The 16,803-nt window shown below is 50.4% G+C and overlaps 1 protein-coding gene across 3 annotated transcripts in view; it reads right to left on the bottom strand.

Moving 5' to 3' along the window:
* The window catches only part of LOC148403280 (uncharacterized), a 23,542-nt gene extending 6,739 nt beyond the window's left edge, over positions 1–16,803 (bottom strand). Inside the window, exons 1-56 of one of the 3 annotated variants that reach the window (XM_088394369.1) lie at positions 16,590–16,803; positions 14,349–14,566; positions 14,177–14,283; positions 13,869–13,993; positions 13,736–13,798; positions 13,504–13,659; positions 13,340–13,419; positions 12,787–12,904; positions 12,655–12,705; positions 11,732–11,952; positions 11,560–11,666; positions 11,255–11,376; positions 11,121–11,183; positions 10,885–11,040; positions 10,709–10,800; positions 10,126–10,240; positions 9,996–10,046; positions 9,748–9,915; positions 9,458–9,568; positions 9,280–9,381; positions 8,796–9,004; positions 8,609–8,721; positions 8,313–8,434; positions 8,176–8,238; positions 7,934–8,089; positions 7,732–7,820; positions 7,190–7,310; positions 6,887–6,922; positions 6,638–6,805; positions 6,424–6,543; positions 6,245–6,355; positions 6,137–6,172; positions 5,789–6,009; positions 5,605–5,717; positions 5,289–5,410; positions 5,154–5,216; positions 4,911–5,066; positions 4,725–4,813; positions 4,128–4,248; positions 3,885–3,920; positions 3,636–3,803; positions 3,388–3,507; positions 3,197–3,307; positions 3,089–3,124; positions 2,741–2,961; positions 2,557–2,669; positions 2,241–2,362; positions 2,106–2,168; positions 1,863–2,018; positions 1,667–1,755; positions 1,070–1,190; positions 817–852; positions 568–735; positions 317–436; positions 138–248; positions 30–65 (exon numbers count right to left, since the gene is read on the bottom strand). In XM_088394369.1, coding sequence (XP_088250495.1) covers positions 30–65; positions 138–248; positions 317–436; positions 568–735; positions 817–852; positions 1,070–1,190; positions 1,667–1,755; positions 1,863–2,018; positions 2,106–2,168; positions 2,241–2,362; positions 2,557–2,669; positions 2,741–2,961; positions 3,089–3,124; positions 3,197–3,307; positions 3,388–3,507; positions 3,636–3,803; positions 3,885–3,920; positions 4,128–4,248; positions 4,725–4,813; positions 4,911–5,066; positions 5,154–5,216; positions 5,289–5,410; positions 5,605–5,717; positions 5,789–6,009; positions 6,137–6,172; positions 6,245–6,355; positions 6,424–6,543; positions 6,638–6,805; positions 6,887–6,922; positions 7,190–7,310; positions 7,732–7,820; positions 7,934–8,089; positions 8,176–8,238; positions 8,313–8,434; positions 8,609–8,721; positions 8,796–9,004; positions 9,280–9,381; positions 9,458–9,568; positions 9,748–9,915; positions 9,996–10,046; positions 10,126–10,240; positions 10,709–10,800; positions 10,885–11,040; positions 11,121–11,183; positions 11,255–11,376; positions 11,560–11,666; positions 11,732–11,952; positions 12,655–12,705; positions 12,787–12,904; positions 13,340–13,419; positions 13,504–13,659; positions 13,736–13,798; positions 13,869–13,993; positions 14,177–14,283; positions 14,349–14,566; positions 16,590–16,668 — 6,361 coding nt within the window. In that variant the 5' untranslated portion in view covers positions 16,669–16,803. The remainder of the gene's footprint in view (positions 1–29; positions 66–137; positions 249–316; positions 437–567; positions 736–816; positions 853–1,069; positions 1,191–1,666; positions 1,756–1,862; positions 2,019–2,105; positions 2,169–2,240; positions 2,363–2,556; positions 2,670–2,740; positions 2,962–3,088; positions 3,125–3,196; positions 3,308–3,387; positions 3,508–3,635; positions 3,804–3,884; positions 3,921–4,127; positions 4,249–4,724; positions 4,814–4,910; positions 5,067–5,153; positions 5,217–5,288; positions 5,411–5,604; positions 5,718–5,788; positions 6,010–6,136; positions 6,173–6,244; positions 6,356–6,423; positions 6,544–6,637; positions 6,806–6,886; positions 6,923–7,189; positions 7,311–7,731; positions 7,821–7,933; positions 8,090–8,175; positions 8,239–8,312; positions 8,435–8,608; positions 8,722–8,795; positions 9,005–9,279; positions 9,382–9,457; positions 9,569–9,747; positions 9,916–9,995; positions 10,047–10,125; positions 10,241–10,708; positions 10,801–10,884; positions 11,041–11,120; positions 11,184–11,254; positions 11,377–11,559; positions 11,667–11,731; positions 11,953–12,654; positions 12,706–12,786; positions 12,905–13,339; positions 13,420–13,503; positions 13,660–13,735; positions 13,799–13,868; positions 13,994–14,176; positions 14,284–14,348; positions 14,567–16,589) is intronic. The other 2 variants (XM_088394364.1, XM_088394376.1) reach the window with 2 other exon arrangements.

Here is a 16,803-nt window from a genome sequence, read left to right as displayed (position 1 = left end):
GTTTGAAGCCACTGTTCAAGGAGACGTACCGTCATGAGGCTGCTGCGAAGGTTTCGGAACGTTTCCTGCAAGACAGAAACCAAAGAAGCGAGTCAGCACGTTGTGAGGATCGGCCGAGCGTCGCCGCCGCGTCTTACCTCTTTTCTTGCAGATGTAGCCTCTCTTCTTCCGGCAATCGTCAAACTTCCAGCGGCCGTTGCTTGTGAGCAAGGAAAGACAGGACGCAGCGGAGAGGTCGCCGGGGTCTCCTGGAAAGAGACGACAGATGCTCAGCTCCATTCCTCGCAGACAAACATCGATTGGGTTTTGGAGCCACCTCCGTCCATGACGACGTAACCCAACGGGGATCCGTCAGTCCACCCGCTGCCGTCGTTCGTGATGTTGTTGTTGACGCCCAACCACAGAGAGGGAGCGCTCGGCAGAAAAGTGCGCAGACCTTTGGAGGTAAATGGTCAAATGAGTTTGAAACGGTCCACATTGGGGGAATTTAACAGCTCTGATCGTGACCGGATAGACAGACAGACAGACAGACAGACAGACAGACAGACAGACAGACAGACAGACTACCTTGTATGAAGGTGTGTTCTTGTGAGTCGGCGATGCTGAGCAGGTCGCCTCCGCGGCGAAGGCAGTCGTCCCGCGCCTCCTCCCAAATCTTGGTGCGCTTGCGTTGAATCAGGTAGCAGAAGTCGGAGGAGGATCGCTCCAGCCACCAGCCGCACTTTGCGCTCCAGCCTGCAAGCGAGAGTCGAGTCACTTGAGGGCGAACGGGCGACGAGAGACCACCGCACGTTGACTGGCGAGTGGGACGCCCACCTGGCGGCGGAGGAAGAAGAAAGTCTTGGACCTTGGCTGCAAGGAAGGAAAAGAGAGGACACGTTAGCATTCTTAGCTTTGCCTTAAAAAGTAAAGTGCTTTTCAAATGAAATTTGATATATACATTTATTTATTTATTTATTTATTTGTTTTTTAACTTTTACTATGCATTAATTAATTTTATTTATTAATTAATTATTATGATGATGATTATTATTGAGAAGTCCAAAGTAAGTGGTCGTCATTTGCTGACCTTTTTTACAGATGAATGGCCGAGCATTGGTGCAGGGCCGGTCCTCAAGTTGTCCAGTCTGCGACAAGGAAGCGCAGTCGCCACGTCCTGCCGGCCCGTCTGGGGCCCACTCGATGTTGCCCTGCGGACGACACGCCAGACGTGACTTTGGCGCGTTTGGTCTCGCTCGCCGCCACCGCATATGCTCCGAAATGATGAGTCCTCTCTCCTCCCACTAATCCACACTTTCCCACAGCATGACTTGAATTCATTGGAAAATTTCCCTCCACTTAAATAACAAGTTAAGTTTCAAACTCAATTTTACATTCTCAGAAATGAGCGACTTTGTCCTGTGAAATTCTGCACTTGAACCATATATGATTTCTTTTTTCACTTCATTCGATTTTATTCTCATAATTTCACAACTTTGTCCTTGTTATTGCTCCACCTGATTAACACCTCCAATATTGATCTCTTCTTGAACATTCTACCCAAAGTCTAACTTTTGTTCCTCTTGTTTTGCGAAAATTTGGCTTTTGTCCTCACTTGGACTTTTTGCCTTCTGATATGACACCTTCATTCTGGGCCAGTGACAACTTTTGCAGACGTTTGGCTTACTACAGGTGTTGCGTCGCTCCACTCAAAGTTGCCCTTGTTCTTCTTGAGTCCCACCCAAGATTGGAATCCTCCTACGTATGGCGCGTGAGCTTGAAGAAATTACAAAAAGCGAGAAGAGCATTCAAACATGTCAGACGTTGGGAAATGCGGGGGGGGGGGGTGTAGCTGGCATTGCCAGGTTGACCCTGGCGCTCACCAGCCAAGAATTTGCCCTCGTCCCATGAGAGGACACTGGCCAGGTGACCCTTCCATATTCCGCAGAACGTCTCGGCCCCCTCCCAAGTTCGCATCACCCCCTCAAAGTGATAGCAAGAGCCCTTGTACAGGAAGTCGCCAGTGTCGCAGTAGGAAGCTGAAGCCGGCAAGAAACACGGATTACAAAACCACAAGGGGACATTGGACAGTGTGAAAAGAAAGGAGAAGCGTCGCTGCCACTCACTCTCCACTCGATGGTAGCCCAGTACGTAGTCTTTGTAGGAACATAGCTGTCCCTCCGGGCAGTCTGCAGGAGGACGACGTGATTGCATTTTGTCCTCCTTTCACCGCCAACAATACAACGGTCGTGCACACTTACCATCGGGCGACCTCTCGCACATGTACGGCAAGGAGGAGCCGCACGATCCATGTCTCCACTTGCCAGGCTGACTGGAGAGGTGCACACCTTGGTTGACGTAGGCGCAGGACTCGACGTTGGAGCTGTCGCGGAAAAGTGGGGAAAAATGAGACACGCCTCTCAGAAACGGTCCAAATCGGAGGCTTTTCCCATCTTTCTCGGCAAAAGACAATTTCACGTCAATACATGTGCTCTCCCAAATTTCGCAAATGGGTTCCATCATCTCGCCATGTGCCCTGGCTGACAATGAAAGGACGCAAAGGGGTGACCTTCTTACCTTCCGTCTTGACGCGAGTCCCTGTTGGCGTAGGTCGGCGTCACACCGGTGTCGGACCAAGTCAGCGGTTTTTCTCCTGCTTCGGAAAACTGACACCAGGCCTCGTCGCAGTTCTGCAGAGTCCAAAGCCGTTGTCAATGGCGTAGCAATAGCCAGCCAACGGCCGCTAGCACTTTGGTCTCACCAGATTGGAGAGTCCGATCCAGAAGGCCTTGTCGCCCATTTGCTTCTTCACGAAGCTCTCCTCGTAAGACGAGGTGATGGAGACAAGGTCGGCGCCCTCCCACAAGCAGTCGTAACGGGCCCCCAGCCACCCGTTGGTTTTCTCCATCTTCTTGTAGCACTTGGAGCCGTGAGAAGACCATCCGTTGACTGTGTCACATGGTGACTCACGATCGGTTAATGCTGATGAAAGAGCAAAATTCTCTTGGTCAATTTGCAGCTTTTTGTGAAAGACACAAATTCACCAAACAGACAAGAATGCCGTCATCGTCATGTCAGTTTTGTCTCCCGTCGTTGGAAGGAGACGTACCGTCATGAGGCTGCTGCGGCAATTTTGGAATGTCTCCTGCAAGACAGAAGCCAAAGAAGCGAGTCAGCACGTTGCGAGAATCGGCCGGGCGTCGCCGCCGCGTCTTACCTCTTTTCTTGCACATGTAGCCTCCCTTCTTCCGGCAATCGTCAAACTCCCAGCGGCCATTGTTTGTGAGCAAGGACAGACAGGACGCACCAGAGAGGTCGCTGGGGTCACCTGGAAGGAGACGACAGATCCTCAGCTCCGCATGCCTCCGCAACGTCCCAGACAAACATCGGTTGGGATTTTGGACCCACCTCCATCCATGACGATGTAACCAAACGGGGATCCGTCAGTCCACCCGCTGCCGTATTTCGTGATGTTGTTGTTGACGCCCAACCACAGAGAGGGAGTGCTTGGCAGAGAAGTGTAGATACCTTTGGAGGCGAATGGTCAAATGTGGAACAAGAGTTTGAAACGGTCCACGTTGGGGGAATTCAACAGCTCTGATCGCGACCGGACAGACAGACAGACAGACAGACAGACAGACAGACAGACAGCCTACCTTGTATGAAGGTGTGTTCTTGTGAGTCGACGATACTGAGCAGGTCGCCTCCGCGGTGAAGGCAGTCGTCTCGCGCCTCCTCCCAAGTCTTGGTGGGCTTGCGTTGAATCAGGTAGCAGAAGTCGGAGGAGGATCGCTCCAGCCACCAGCCGCACTTTGCGCTCCAGCCTGCAAGCGAGAGTCGAGTCACTTGAGGGCGAACGGGCGACGAGAGTCCACCGCACGTCGACTGGCGAGTGGGACGCCCACCTGGCGGCGGAGGAAGAAGAAAGTCTTGGACCTTGGCTGCAAGGAAGGAAAAGAGAGGACACGTTAGCATTCTTAGCTTTGCCTTCAAATGTAAAGTGCTTTTCAAATGAAATTTGATAAACATTTATTTATTTATTTATTTTTAAATTTTTACTATGCATGAATGAATTTTACTTATTAATTAATTATTATGATGATGATTATTATTGAGAAGTGCAAAGTAAGTGGTCGTCGTTTGCTGACCTTTTTTACAGATGAATGGCCGAGCATTGGTGCAGGGCCGGTCCTCAAGTTGTCCAGTCTGCGACAAGGAAGCGCAGTCGCCACGTCCTGCCGGCCTGTCTGGGGCCCACTCGATGTTGCCCTGCGGACGACACGCCAGACTTGACTTTGGCGCGTTTGGTCTCGCTCGCCGCCACCGCATATGCTCCGAAATGATGAGTCCTCTCTCCTCCCACTAATCGACACTTTCCCACAGCATGACTTGAATTCATTGGACAATTTCCCTCCACTTAAATAACAAGTTAAGTTTCAAACTCAATTTTACATTCTCAGAAATGAGCGACTTTGACCTGTGAAATTCTGCACTTGAACCACATATGATTTCTTTTTTCACTTCATTCGATTTTATTCTCACAATTTCACAACTTTGTCCTTGTTATTGCTCCATCTGATTAACACCTCCAATATTGATCTCTTCTTGAACATTCTACCCAAAGTCTAACTTTTGTTCCTCTTGTTTTGCGAAAATTTAGCTTTTGTCCTCACTTGGACTTTTTGCCTTCTGATATGACACCTTCATTCTGGGCCAGTGACAACTTTTGCAGACGTTTGGCTTACTGCAGGTGTTGCGTCGCTCCACTCAAAGTTGCCCTTGTTCTTCTTGAGTCCCACCCATGATTGGAATCCTCCTACGTATGGCGCGTGAGCTTGAAGAAATCACAAAAAGCGAGAAGAGCATTCAAACATGTCAGACGTTGGGAAACGCTGGGGGAGGGCGATAGCTGGGTTGACCCTGGCGCTCACCTGCCAAGAATTTGCCCTCGGCCCATGAGAGGACACTGGCCAGGTGACCCTTCCATATTCCGCAGAACGTCTCGGCCCCCTCCCAAGTTCGCATCACCCCCTCAAAGTGATAGCAAGAGCCCTTGTACAGGAAGTCGCCAGTGTCGCAGTAGGAAGCTGAAGCCGGCGAGAAACATGGATTACAAAACCACAAGGGGACATTGGACAGTGTGAAAAGAAAGGAGAAGCGTCGCTGCCACTCACTCTCCACTCGACTGACGCCGAGTCCGTAGTCTTTGTAGGAACACAGCCGTCCCTCCGGGCAGTCTGCAGGAGGACGACGTGATTGCATTTTGTCCTCCTTTCACCGCCAACAATACAACGGTCGTGCACACTTACCATCGGGCGACCTCTCGCACATGTACGGCAAGGAGGAGCCGCACGATCCATGTCTCCACTTGCCAGGCTGACTGGAGAGGTGCACACCTTGGTTGACGTAGGCGCAGGACTCGACGTTGGAGCTGTCGCGGAAAAGTGGGGAAAAATGAGACACGCCTCTCAGAAACGGTCCAAATCGGAGGCTTTTCCCATCTTTCTCGGCAAAAGACAATTTCACGTCAATACATGTGCTCTCCCAAATTTCGCAAATGGGTTCCATCATCTCGTCATGTGCCCTGACTGACAATGAAAGGACGCAAAGAGGTGGCCTTCTTACCTTAAGTCTTGAAGCGAGTTTGCGTTGGTGTAGGTCGGCCTCACACCGGTGTCGGACCAAGTCAACAGTTTTTCTCCTGCTTCGGAAAACTCACACCAGGTCTCACTGCAGTTCTGCAGAGTCCAAAGCCGTTGTCAATGGCGTAGCAATAGCCAGCCAACGGCCGCTAGCACTTTGGTCTCACCAGATTGGAGAGTCCGATCCAGAAGGCCTTGTCGCCCATTTGCTTCTTCACGAAGCTTTCCTCGTAAGACGAGGTGATGGAGACAAGGTCGGCGCCCTCCCACAAGCAGTCGTAACGGGCCCCCAGCCACCCGTTGGTTTTCTCCATCTTCTTGTAGCACTTGGAGCCGTGAAAAGTCCATCCGTTGACTGTGTCACATGGTGACTCACGATCGGTTAATGCTGATGAAAGAGCAAAATTCTCTTGGTCAATTTGCAGCTTTTTGTGAAAAACACAAATTCACCAAACAGACAAGAATGCCGTCATCGTCATGTCAGTTTTGTCTCCCGTTGTTGGAAGGAGACGTACCGTCATGAGGCTGCTGCGGCAATTTTGGAATGTCTCCTGCAAGACAGAAGCCAAAGAAGCGAGTCAGCACGTTGCGAGAATGGGTCGAGCGTCGCCGCCGCGTCTTACCTCTTTTCTTGCACATGTAGCCTCTCTTCTTCCGGCAATCGTCAAACTTCCAGCGGCCGTTGCCGGGGAGAAAGGAAAGACAGGACGCAGCAGAGAGGTCGCCGGGGTCTCCTGGAAAGAGATGACAGATGCTCAGCTCCATTCCTCGCAGACAAACATCGATTGGGTTTTGGAGCCACCTCCGTCCGTGACGACGTAACCCAGCGGGGATCCGTCAGTCCACCCGCTGCCGTCGTTCGTGATGTTGTTGTTGACGCCCAACCACAGAGAGGGAGCGCTCGGCAGAAAAGTGTACAGACCTTTGGAGGTAAATGGTCAAATGTGGAACAAGAGATTGAAACAGTGCACGTTGGGGGAATTCAACAGCCCTGATTGCGACTACGGACAGCCTACTTTGTATGAATGCCTGTTCTAGTGAGTCGGTGATGCTGAGCAGGTCGCCTCCGCGGTGAAGGCAGTCGTCTCGCGCCTCCTTCCAGGCCTTGGTTGGCCTGCGTTGGATCAGGTAGCAGAAGTCGGAGGAGGATCGCTCCAGCCACCAGCCGCACTTTGCGCTCCAGCCTGCAAGCGAGAGTCGAGTCATTTGAGGGCAAACGGGCGACGAGAGGCCACCGCACGTCGACTGGCGAGTGGGACGCCCACCTGGCGGCGGAGGAAGAAGAAAGTCTCGGACCTTGGCTGCAAGGAAGGAAAAGAGAGGACTCATTAGCACTCTTAGATTTGCCTTAAAATGTAAAGTGCATTATAAATGAATGTATTTACTTATTTATTTGCTTGTCCGTTCAATTGATTGATTGACTGATTGATTGATTTGTGCATTGATGCATTCATTAATTTATTAGTAATCATTGATTATATTTAATTATGATGATGATTTTTAATATTCTTATGATTATTATGAGAGTGAAGTGAAGTGCAAAGTGAGCGCTCGTCTCATTTGCGGACCTTTTTTACAGATGAATGGCTGACTTTTGGTGCAGGGCCAGTCCTCAAGTTGTCCAGTCTGCGACAAGGCAGCGCAGTCACCCCGTCGGGCCGGCCTGTTTGGGAACCACTCGATGTTGTCCTGCGGACGACGCGCCAGACGTGAGCACATTTTTTTCCAAAGTCCTATTTTCCTCCCACTCGTCAATATTTTCTCAAAGCAAATCTATCTCATTGTCGTCAATTTACGACTATTTTCCAGTCAAAGCACAATTTGCGTTTCAGACGCAAACCGTTTTCATTTGATTCTCCTCGAAGTCCCACTCTGACCTGTGAACTTCGGCGCTTTGATCATTTCATTCAAGTTTTCCAGTGAAGGACTATCTTAGTTTCAAAGAACCCCAACGTTGGGCATTTTTCTCTTCCTCCAACCGGACCAAATGTCGTTTTTTCCCCTTCTAATTCAGTCCAAATTTGTTCTGCTGCAATGAGCCTTCCGAAATGACACCTTCATTCCGGGCCAGTGACAACCTTTGTAAAGTGCTCCAAACCGTTGCGCTTACTGCAGGTGTTGCGTCGCTCCACTCAAAGTTTCGCTTGTTCTTCTTGAGTCCCACCCAAGATTGCAAACCTCCTACATGTGGCGCGTGAGCTGGAGGAAATGACAAAAAGCAATTGAGCACAAGAGGCGCATTCAAACGCGGCAGACCAGGTGACACGTTGCGGGACGATAGATGGCATCGGCTGTTTGACCCTGGCGCTCACCAGCCAAGAATTGGCCATCGACCAGTGAGTGGACGCTGGTCAGTTGACCTTTCCAGTCTTGGCAGAACTTCTCGGCCTCCTTCCAAGTGCTCTCCATTCCCCCAAAGCGATAGCAAGAGCCCTTGTACAGGAAGTCGCCAGGGTCGCAGTAGGAAGCTGAAGCCGGCGAGAAACATGGATTACAAAACCACAAGGGGGCGCTGCAGCTATGAAAAGAAAGAAGAAGCGTCGCTGCCACTCACTCTCCACTCGACTGACGCCGAGTCCGTAGTCTTTGTAGGAACACAGCCGTCCCTCCGGGCAGGCTGCAGGAGAATGAGGTGATTGCGTTTTTCTCCTCCGAGCGTGCGTCAGCATCACAACGGACGTGCACCCTTACCGTCGGGCGACCGCTTGCACATGTACGCCAAGGAGGATCCGCACGGGCCATGTCTCCACTTGCCAGGCTGACTGTTGGGGTGCACCCCTTGGTTGACGTAGGCGCAGGAAGCAACGTCGGACCTGTCGGGGAGAAGCCGTGAAAAGCCAGAGCCACATCCCACAAAGAGGCCGATTGGAAGGCTCCTTGCTCGTCGTCCTTGTGCGCTCGCTCAGGTTTTGCAGACGGGTTCCATCATCTGGCCGTGTGCCCCGCCCGCCTGACAATGAACGGACACAAAGAGGTGACCTTCTCACCTTCTGTCTTGACCTGAGTACCAGTTGGCGTAGGTCGGCATCACAGCGGTGTCGGACTGAGTCAGCTTCATTTCTCCCGCTTGAAAAAACTGACACCAGGTCTCGTTGCAGTTCTGCAGAGTCCAAACCCGTTGTCAGTCAACTCACTACCAGGTAGCCAGCCAAGTGCCGCTCGCTTGCGCCTCACCAGATTGGAGCGTCCGATCCAGAAGGGCTTGTCGCCCATTTGCATCTTCGCAAAGATTTCCTCGTAAGGCGAGACGATGGAGACCAGGTCGCCGCCCTCCGAGACGCAGTCGTAACGAGCCCCCAGCCAACCGTTGGTTGTCTCCATCTTCTTGTAGCAGTTGGAGGCGAAGCGGCGCCACCCTTTGGTCCAATCACATGTCTGAATGACTGAGAATAGAATGGAATAGAATAGAATAGATCTTTATTATCATTGCTACATGTACAACGTTTTGGGACTATTGTGACGTAAGAGCGCCGTGGTTTTTGTATTTGGCGAAATGAGGGTCTGCCACAAACCAGCAGAGCTCGCCTTTTATTCCGTTTCAGCCAATTGCGTCACCCGCATCAGCACTGACGTCAGACCAAAAAACGAGCCATCGCCATTTCGGTCCTCCGATCTGATGACACGCGTTGGGCAGAATGGACCGAGCGCCTTGTCTTACCTCGTCTCTTGCAGACGTAGCCGCGCTTCTCCTCGCAATCGCCGACTTCCGGGCCGCCCTCGCCGCCGAGTAAGGAGTTGCAGCCTGGGCCGGAGGGGTCACCTGGAAGGAGACGGCAGACGCTCAGCGCTCCTCCACGGAAATGGACGTCTTCCGGCCAGGTTTTAGAGCCACCCACCTGCGGCGGCCAACTGGACGGAATCGGGTGAGGATTGGGCCGACCGCTCGCTGCCGTCTTCGACCGTGGTGTCGTTGGTGTCCAACCACAAAGAAGCGTTTGGCGGAAGACCTTTGGGTCAAAGGTCAACACGGTTGAAACATCTCACAGGCGCATGTGCTTAACCGTAATGAAGTGCGGATGACGTCTGGCTCGTGTCCTTTTCTTTGGATTGAAAGACACTTGGCAAAGTTTGGTGCTCCCTCGATTCCAATTCTTTCATCAAGCACATTAGATTGTGGACAGCCTACCTTGGATGAAGGCGTGTTCCTGCGAGTCGGCGAAGCCGAGCAGGTTGCCGCTGAGGCGGGCGCACTTGTCTCGCGCCTCCTTCCAGGTCTTGGTGGCCTTGGAGTTGATCAGGTAGCAGAAGTCGTTGGCGGGGTTCTCCTGCCACCAGCCGCACTTTGCGCTCTTGCCTGCGAGCGAGACTCGGGTCAGGTCACTTGAGGGCAAATGGCATTTTGCACGTGGGCTGCAGGGTGGGACGCCCACCCACCTGATGCTGATGTCGGCACTGGGAGAAGCGGAAGGATGTCTCTGGCCTTGCCTGCGAGGATGTGAGAGGGATCAAACATGAGAGAGCGCCAAGAAAACAAAGGGCAAATGAGAGGTCGTGACTTGCCGACCTTTTTGACAGATGGATGGACGAAGGGTATCGCACTGGGTCAGGTGAGCTTTACCATCAAATGCCAATTTGGAGCAATCAGATGATCTGTATGAATTATACCACGGGACATCAGCCTGCGAGGGGGGCAGGACAAAGGGAGTGCGACTTGAGTGGGTTAGTTGTTGCAGTTGTTCCGATGGCCTCCCAGCAAATCCCTTCAAAGTCACTCTATTGATTCGAATCTCTCCAATTCAGTTTCATCACCTCTTTCTCACAATCAGAATTCAGATTGAAAGGTTTCAATGAAAAAATGTTGCCCTGCAAGACGAGCGGTGGGTGCACTTTGATTCCATCGATCACCATTTGAATCCTCATCGAATGAAAAAACACGTTTGTCTTGCAACACCGCTCAAGGCAAGTCCAATTCAAATCAAACCATTTGACAGGCAGAGCGAGCGAGCATGCTTGTCCGATTTGTCCTCCTAACTCAAAACAACTTTGTTCCGCTAAAATCCCACTTTTTAACATGACGGCTTCATTCTGGCCCATTGACAACTTTTTGGACCTCGATCTGGTGCACACAGGTAAGGTAGGTCACTTACGAGAGATGATGTGTCGCTCCACTCAAAGTTGCCATTGTTCTTCTTGAGTCCCAGCCAAGCCAACCATCCATGTCCATCTCGTCGCACGTGAGCTTGAGGAGAGCGGAACAAAGACTTGTTGTGAAACATTGCCGGTCCATTGCTGGCCTGCTCATTTTGCCTTGGCGCTCGCTCACCAAACAAGAATTGTCCGACAACCGGTGAGTGGACGCTGGCCAGGTGACCTCCCTTCTTCTTGCAGAAAGCCTCAGCCTCTTGCCAGGTTTTACGTGTCCCCTCAAAACGGTAACAAGAGTCCTCGTACAGGAACTCGCCAGAGTCGCAGAAGGAAGCTGAAAACCAAAAGAACCTCGTTAGAAAAGCACAAGGAGACGCTGCGGGCGGAGAAAGAAGAAGCGTGGCTGCCGCTCACTCTCAGCTCGTCTGTAACGGTAACCCAAGTCTTTGTAGGAACACGGCCATCCGTCCGGGCAGTCTGCAGGAGGACGACGTGATTGCAATTTTCCTCCTTCCAGCGTCAACATCGACACGGACGTGCACACTTACCATCGGGCGACCACTTGCACATGTACGCCAAGGAGGATCGGCACGAGCCATGTCTCCACTTTCCAGGATGATTGTAGAGGTCCACACCTTGGTTGACGTAGGCGCAGGAAGCAACGCTGGAGCTGTCGGGGAAAAGTGGGGGAAAATGAGACCCACCACAAGCCATATTGGAGTTGATTCTCCTCTTTTCGGATCAAGAGAAAACAAAAGCTGTCTTTGGACCTGCTCACACATTTTTGGAAAGGGTTCCAAAATGTTCCTGTGCATCTTGCCTGACGCCGAACGCAAAGAGGTGACCTTCTTACCTTCCGTCTTGACGTGGGTCCCAGTTGGTGTAGTCCGGCGTCATACTGGTGTTGGACCACGTCAGCTCCTTTCCTCCCGAAAATTCACACCAATCCTCATCGCAGTCCTGCCGAAACCAATCCCGGTTGTCAATGGCGTACCAAGGGCGAGCCAACAGCACTTTGGTCTTACCAGATTGGAGAGTCCGATCCAGAACGGCTCGTCGCCCATTTGCTTCTTCACAAAGTCTTCCTCGTCCTCGGAGGTGATGGAAACAAGGTCGCCACCCTCCCAGAGGCAGTCGTAACGAGCCCCCTGCCAACCGTTGGTCGGCGCCATCTTCTTGTAGCAGTGGGAGCCGCGAAGGGTCCATCCGACTTTTGCGTTACATGTCGCCTCAGGAATGATTGGTGCTGATGAAAGAGCAAAGTTGCCTTGGTCATTTGTCAGCGTTTGGGGGAAAAACACAAATTGAGCAAACAGACAAGAAGGAAGTCGCTGCCAAATTGCGTCACCTGCACGAGTGACAATAATACAATCTGAGCTCAATCAACTGGAACGTAAGCGTTGCGCAGAGGCTGAGATCAGCCGGAGTCAAATTGCCTGTTGGCCGTGCACAAAGTTGGTCAATAAAGCCAATTCTGATTCTGAAATCATCTATCCACAAAAAATCAACAAGGCCCTTTTTTCGTTTCTTCTCACGATCGTCATCAACCCTTTTCAACATGCTGAATAATTCCAAGGACATGTCAAAGGACGGAGGGAATTCAGTCCACTTCAGTCTGACACGCTTTCGTCGCAAACAGTAACGCGGCCATAACGTAGTGCGTGCGCTGTCCGTCTTTTTTTTCCATTTGGCTTTTCTATTTCGTGTGTCAAATGTTCACGTAACCCAATTGATTACATGTGGATAGGTAGTATTATTATTTGGATGAGTGAAAGGCAATTCATTTGGAAGCAGTTGTGTGGCCTTGGAATCCCACCCCGCCACCCTCCCTTTGCTTTTCCTCTCCGGCCTCTGCTGTCTCCCCCCCCCCTGCCTACTCGGAGCAGGGGAGGGAGGGGCGGGCGGGCGAGAGGAGAGAGAGGGCTGCGACCCTGTGTGGGACTCCCACCTGATTCTGATGTCGGCGCCACACGAACCTCGAAGGAATCTCTGGCCTTGCCTGTAAGGACGACGTGAGAGGATCAAATATGAGAGAGCAACCAGAAGACAAAGGGCAAATGAGAGCTCGCGACTTTCTCACCTTTTTGACAGATGGGTGAGTAATCCTGGTCGCAAGGATACATGCCAACTTTACCAGTCCAGTGCATTTGGGCGCAGCCGTCATGTTTGTCGTGTCCTGTCCACCACGGGACGTCATTCTGCGGAGGGAGGACACAGCGGGTGGGCGTGACTTGAGCGTGTTAGGTGTTGCAGCTGCTCACATGGCTTTCCAGCAAATTCCTTCAAAGTCACTTTATTGATTGAAATCTCTCCGATTCATTTTCGCAACCGCTTTCTCACAATCAGAATTGTTGCCATATTCAGACTGACAAATGTTTCCCTGGAAAATGAAAGGTGCACTTGGATTCTACTGATCACTTCATTGTTTTTTCCATCTCAATGATCATTTGAATCCTCATCAAATGAAAAAAACCGTTTGTCTTGTAACACATTCAAATCAAACCATTTGACAGGGAGAGCATTCTTGTCAGATTTGTCCTCCTAATTCAGCACAACTCCCTTCTGCTCAAAGTACACTTTTTAACCTTTGCCCTCTTTTTTGGACCCCGATCTGTTGCGCACTTGTCACTTACTGTGGTTGATCTGTCGGTCCACTGATGTTTGCCATTGGTCCCCTTGAGTCCCACCATATTCCACCGATCTCGCGCGTGAGCTTGAGGAGAACAGAACAAAGACTTGTTGTGAAACATTGCCGGTCCATTGCTGGCCTGCTCATTTTGCCTTGGCGCTCGCTCACCACCCAAAAATTCTCCGTCAACCGGTGAGTGGACGCTGGCCAGGTGACCTCCCTTCTTCTTGCAGAAATCCTCAGCCGCTTGCCAGGTTCTACGTGTCCCCTCAAAACGGTAACACGAGTCCTTGTACAGGAACTCGCCAGAGTCGCAGAAGGAAGCTGAAACCCAAAAGAACCTTGTTAGAAAACCACCAAAAGAGGGTGCGGTGTGATAAGAAGCGTCCTTGCCACTTACTCTCCAGCTGATAGGAAATGGAAGCAGATTCTTTGCGGGAACAGGTACGTCCATTCGAGCAGGCTGCAGACAGATGACGTAGTTGCGCTTTGCTTCTTTCAGCGTCAACATTACAACGGGGGTTCAGACTTACCGTCGAGCGACCGCTCGCACATGTACGCCAGTGAGGACTGGCACGATCCATGTCTCCACTTGCCAGGCTGACTGGTATCGGACTGCACACCTTGGTTGACGTAGGCGCAGGAAGCAACGTCGGCGCTGTCGGGGAAAAGTGGGGGAAAATGAGACACACGACAGGCCAATTTGGAGTTGATTTTCCTCTTTTCGGATCGAAAGAAAACAAAAGCTGTTTTTGAACCTGCGCACACATTTTTGGAAAGGGTTCCAAAATGTTCCTGTGCATCTTGCCGGACACGGAACGCAAAGAGGTGACCTTCTTACCTTCCCTTTTGACGCGTGTCCCAGTTGGTGTAGTCCAGCGTCAGACTGGTGTTGGTCCAAGTCAGCTCCTTTTCTCCCGAAAATTCACACCAAACCTCATCGCAGTCCTGCCGAAACCAATCCCGGTTGTCAATGGCGTACCAAGGGAGAGCCAACAGCACTTTGGTCTTACCAGATTGGAGAGTCCAATCCAGAACGGCTTGTCGCCCATTTGCCGCTTCACAAAGTCTTCCACGGTCTCGTCGGCGAAGGAGACAAGGTCGGCGTCCTCTAAGGTGCAGTTGTAACGAGCCCCCTGCCAACCGTTGGCTGCCTCCATCTTCTTGTAACAGTGGGAGCCGTGAAGAGTCCATCCGTGGGCTGTGTCACATGTCTTAAGATTGGTTATTCCTGATGAAACAGCAAAGTTGCCTTGGTCATTTTTCAGCATTTGGTGAAAAGGAGAAATTCAGCAAACAGACAAGAATGAAGTCAAAATGAGTTTTTTTCAAATTGCGTCACCTGCATGACTGACTTGGGCATTAAAGGACTATTAGCCTGAGAGCATAAACATTGCTTTTTTTTTTTTTCATGCTGAATAATTTCAGGAACTGTTGCCCATGTCTAAAAATGGAGGAAATTCATTCCTCTTGTTTCATTGTGACCTTTGGACAGAGAAAAGTTTGTTTTTTTACTTAAGTACTGCCCACGTCAAAAGAGTCCACATCCGACTTTTTATTTTTATTTTCATCTATCGCCAAAAGATACGTTTGCATTCTATGCAAAGGAAGACGTCTTGACAAGTCACGCCGCTTTTTTTTTAACACAGGTACCGAACAATTCAAGCGTACTGTTTTCTCCGGTAGTTACAAAAAAAAAAAAAAGATTTCATGCCCAGTTACAAGTTTGTTTTTTCAAATTGCGTCACCTGCATGACTGACAATAATATGAAATAAACCAACTAAAATAATATATTCACCCAAAAAATCAACAAGACACATTTTTGTCACGAGATAACAGTTTCAAGAAGCTGAATGATTTCAAGGACAGTTGCACATGTCGAAAAAGGGAAGAAATACAGTCCACTTGTATCATTCTACCGCCACTCGGGGAGAGAAAAAGTTTTTTTTTTTTTTTTAACTCAACCCCTGCCCACAGGATGGCGCTAGAAGTCAACAAAGTCCACTTGCAACTCTTTCTTTTTTCTTTTCAGCAAGTACCAAAAGATGCTTTGGCAATCTATGCAAAGGAAGACGTGTTGGAATTTCACGCCTCTTGTAACAAATCTTCGTGACTATCGTTTCCTTTGCCCCACTGCCCACACACGCTCCAGTGCAACGTATTTGCCCCCCCCCCCTCTTTTTTCTTTTTTTTTTTAATAAGAAAAACGCAATGTGTGGTTGCAAATATTAAAGCCAATAGTGGTGCTGTTGTCTTGCTAACTTACGCGTGTGCACGTCGCTATAAACGCAGACAGACGTTTTGGTTGATTTTATTTGGAGGGATGGACTTGTTTGTCTGTGCCACGTTAACATCAAAGTGGATCAAATGATATAGTTGCGTCGGTTGCATGTCCTACTCGATATGAAACATTGTTTGGTGGCAAGAAGAGAGCAGGGAGGGCTCTGGATTCACTCCATCACTATTCAAATGATTATTTGATCGCTTATGCTTAGCGCCACATGGAATAAACGACTTTTGTTGCAGACCGGACGGACGTCGTCATTACTCTGAAGTACAACCTTTGCTTATTTCCAAGACAGTATGTGGGGAGAAAAACGGAGTTTGCCTCTCCAACAAAGTGACACGCAATTTTGTCCTCACTGGGGCTCTTTTACTCCCCAAACATATTTGATAAGTGTCTATGTTGAGGACTTGCTGTATATCATCCTCCCTGTGATATTGGGGTTCTCGCATGTTCATATTTAACAATTGCGATCATTTTCTTCTGCTCTGTCACTTCAGTTAAGGAATCCTTCTAAGATTCGTTTCCTCGCAAACTTCTGTCTCTCGAGTTGCCGTGCGCATTTGGGCGAGGGAGGGGGGGGGGGGTGGGGTGGGGTTGGAATTTGCCATTGTGTCTCGCAATCAATGTCAGCTTGTTAAAGAAGCATAAAAATCAGGTAAAAAAGACTCTTTGCACTCAGAACGCAAAGCTTACGTGCACAAGAGCAAGCGCTGTTACATCCATTTGAAAAGAACTCCATTTGGGTCAGAAAGTGGACCGAATTTGGGTTGAAAATCAAACCAAACTCTTTTGCGCAGAACGGTCCATTTAGTACAAAAAGTCCTCAAATGGCAAAACGCCCCACAGTTGAGACCAATTCACCCAGCTTTCTAAGTCGGTCCAATTTGGAACCCGGCGGCGGATCCGCACTGCCATCCGAAGCGCACAAGTTCTTCCAAAGTTAGACATTTTGGTCGATGTACTCACCGTCTGCGCAGCTGTACAACATCCATACAACGCAAGACAGGAGAACCAGCGCCAGGCGCGCGGCCGGCGGGCTCATCATGGCCTCGGCGCTATTGAACGCAGAAATCTCGGTGTGGTGCACGCACTCGTTCCGCTCGAAACAAGGACAGCCGCCCGCTGGACAGGCGCTCAATCGCTCGGCTGCGGCCTCTGCGGCTGCAGCTGCTGCTGCTGC

This window comes from Syngnathus floridae, chromosome 1 (assembly GCF_059516105.1).
Source record: "Syngnathus floridae isolate MCC-2025c chromosome 1, RoL_Sflo_1.0, whole genome shotgun sequence".
NCBI classification, from domain to species: domain Eukaryota; kingdom Metazoa; phylum Chordata; class Actinopteri; order Syngnathiformes; family Syngnathidae; genus Syngnathus; species Syngnathus floridae.
Note: the sequence above shows the minus strand (reverse complement) of the source record. Positions and strands in the feature narration are given on the sequence as shown.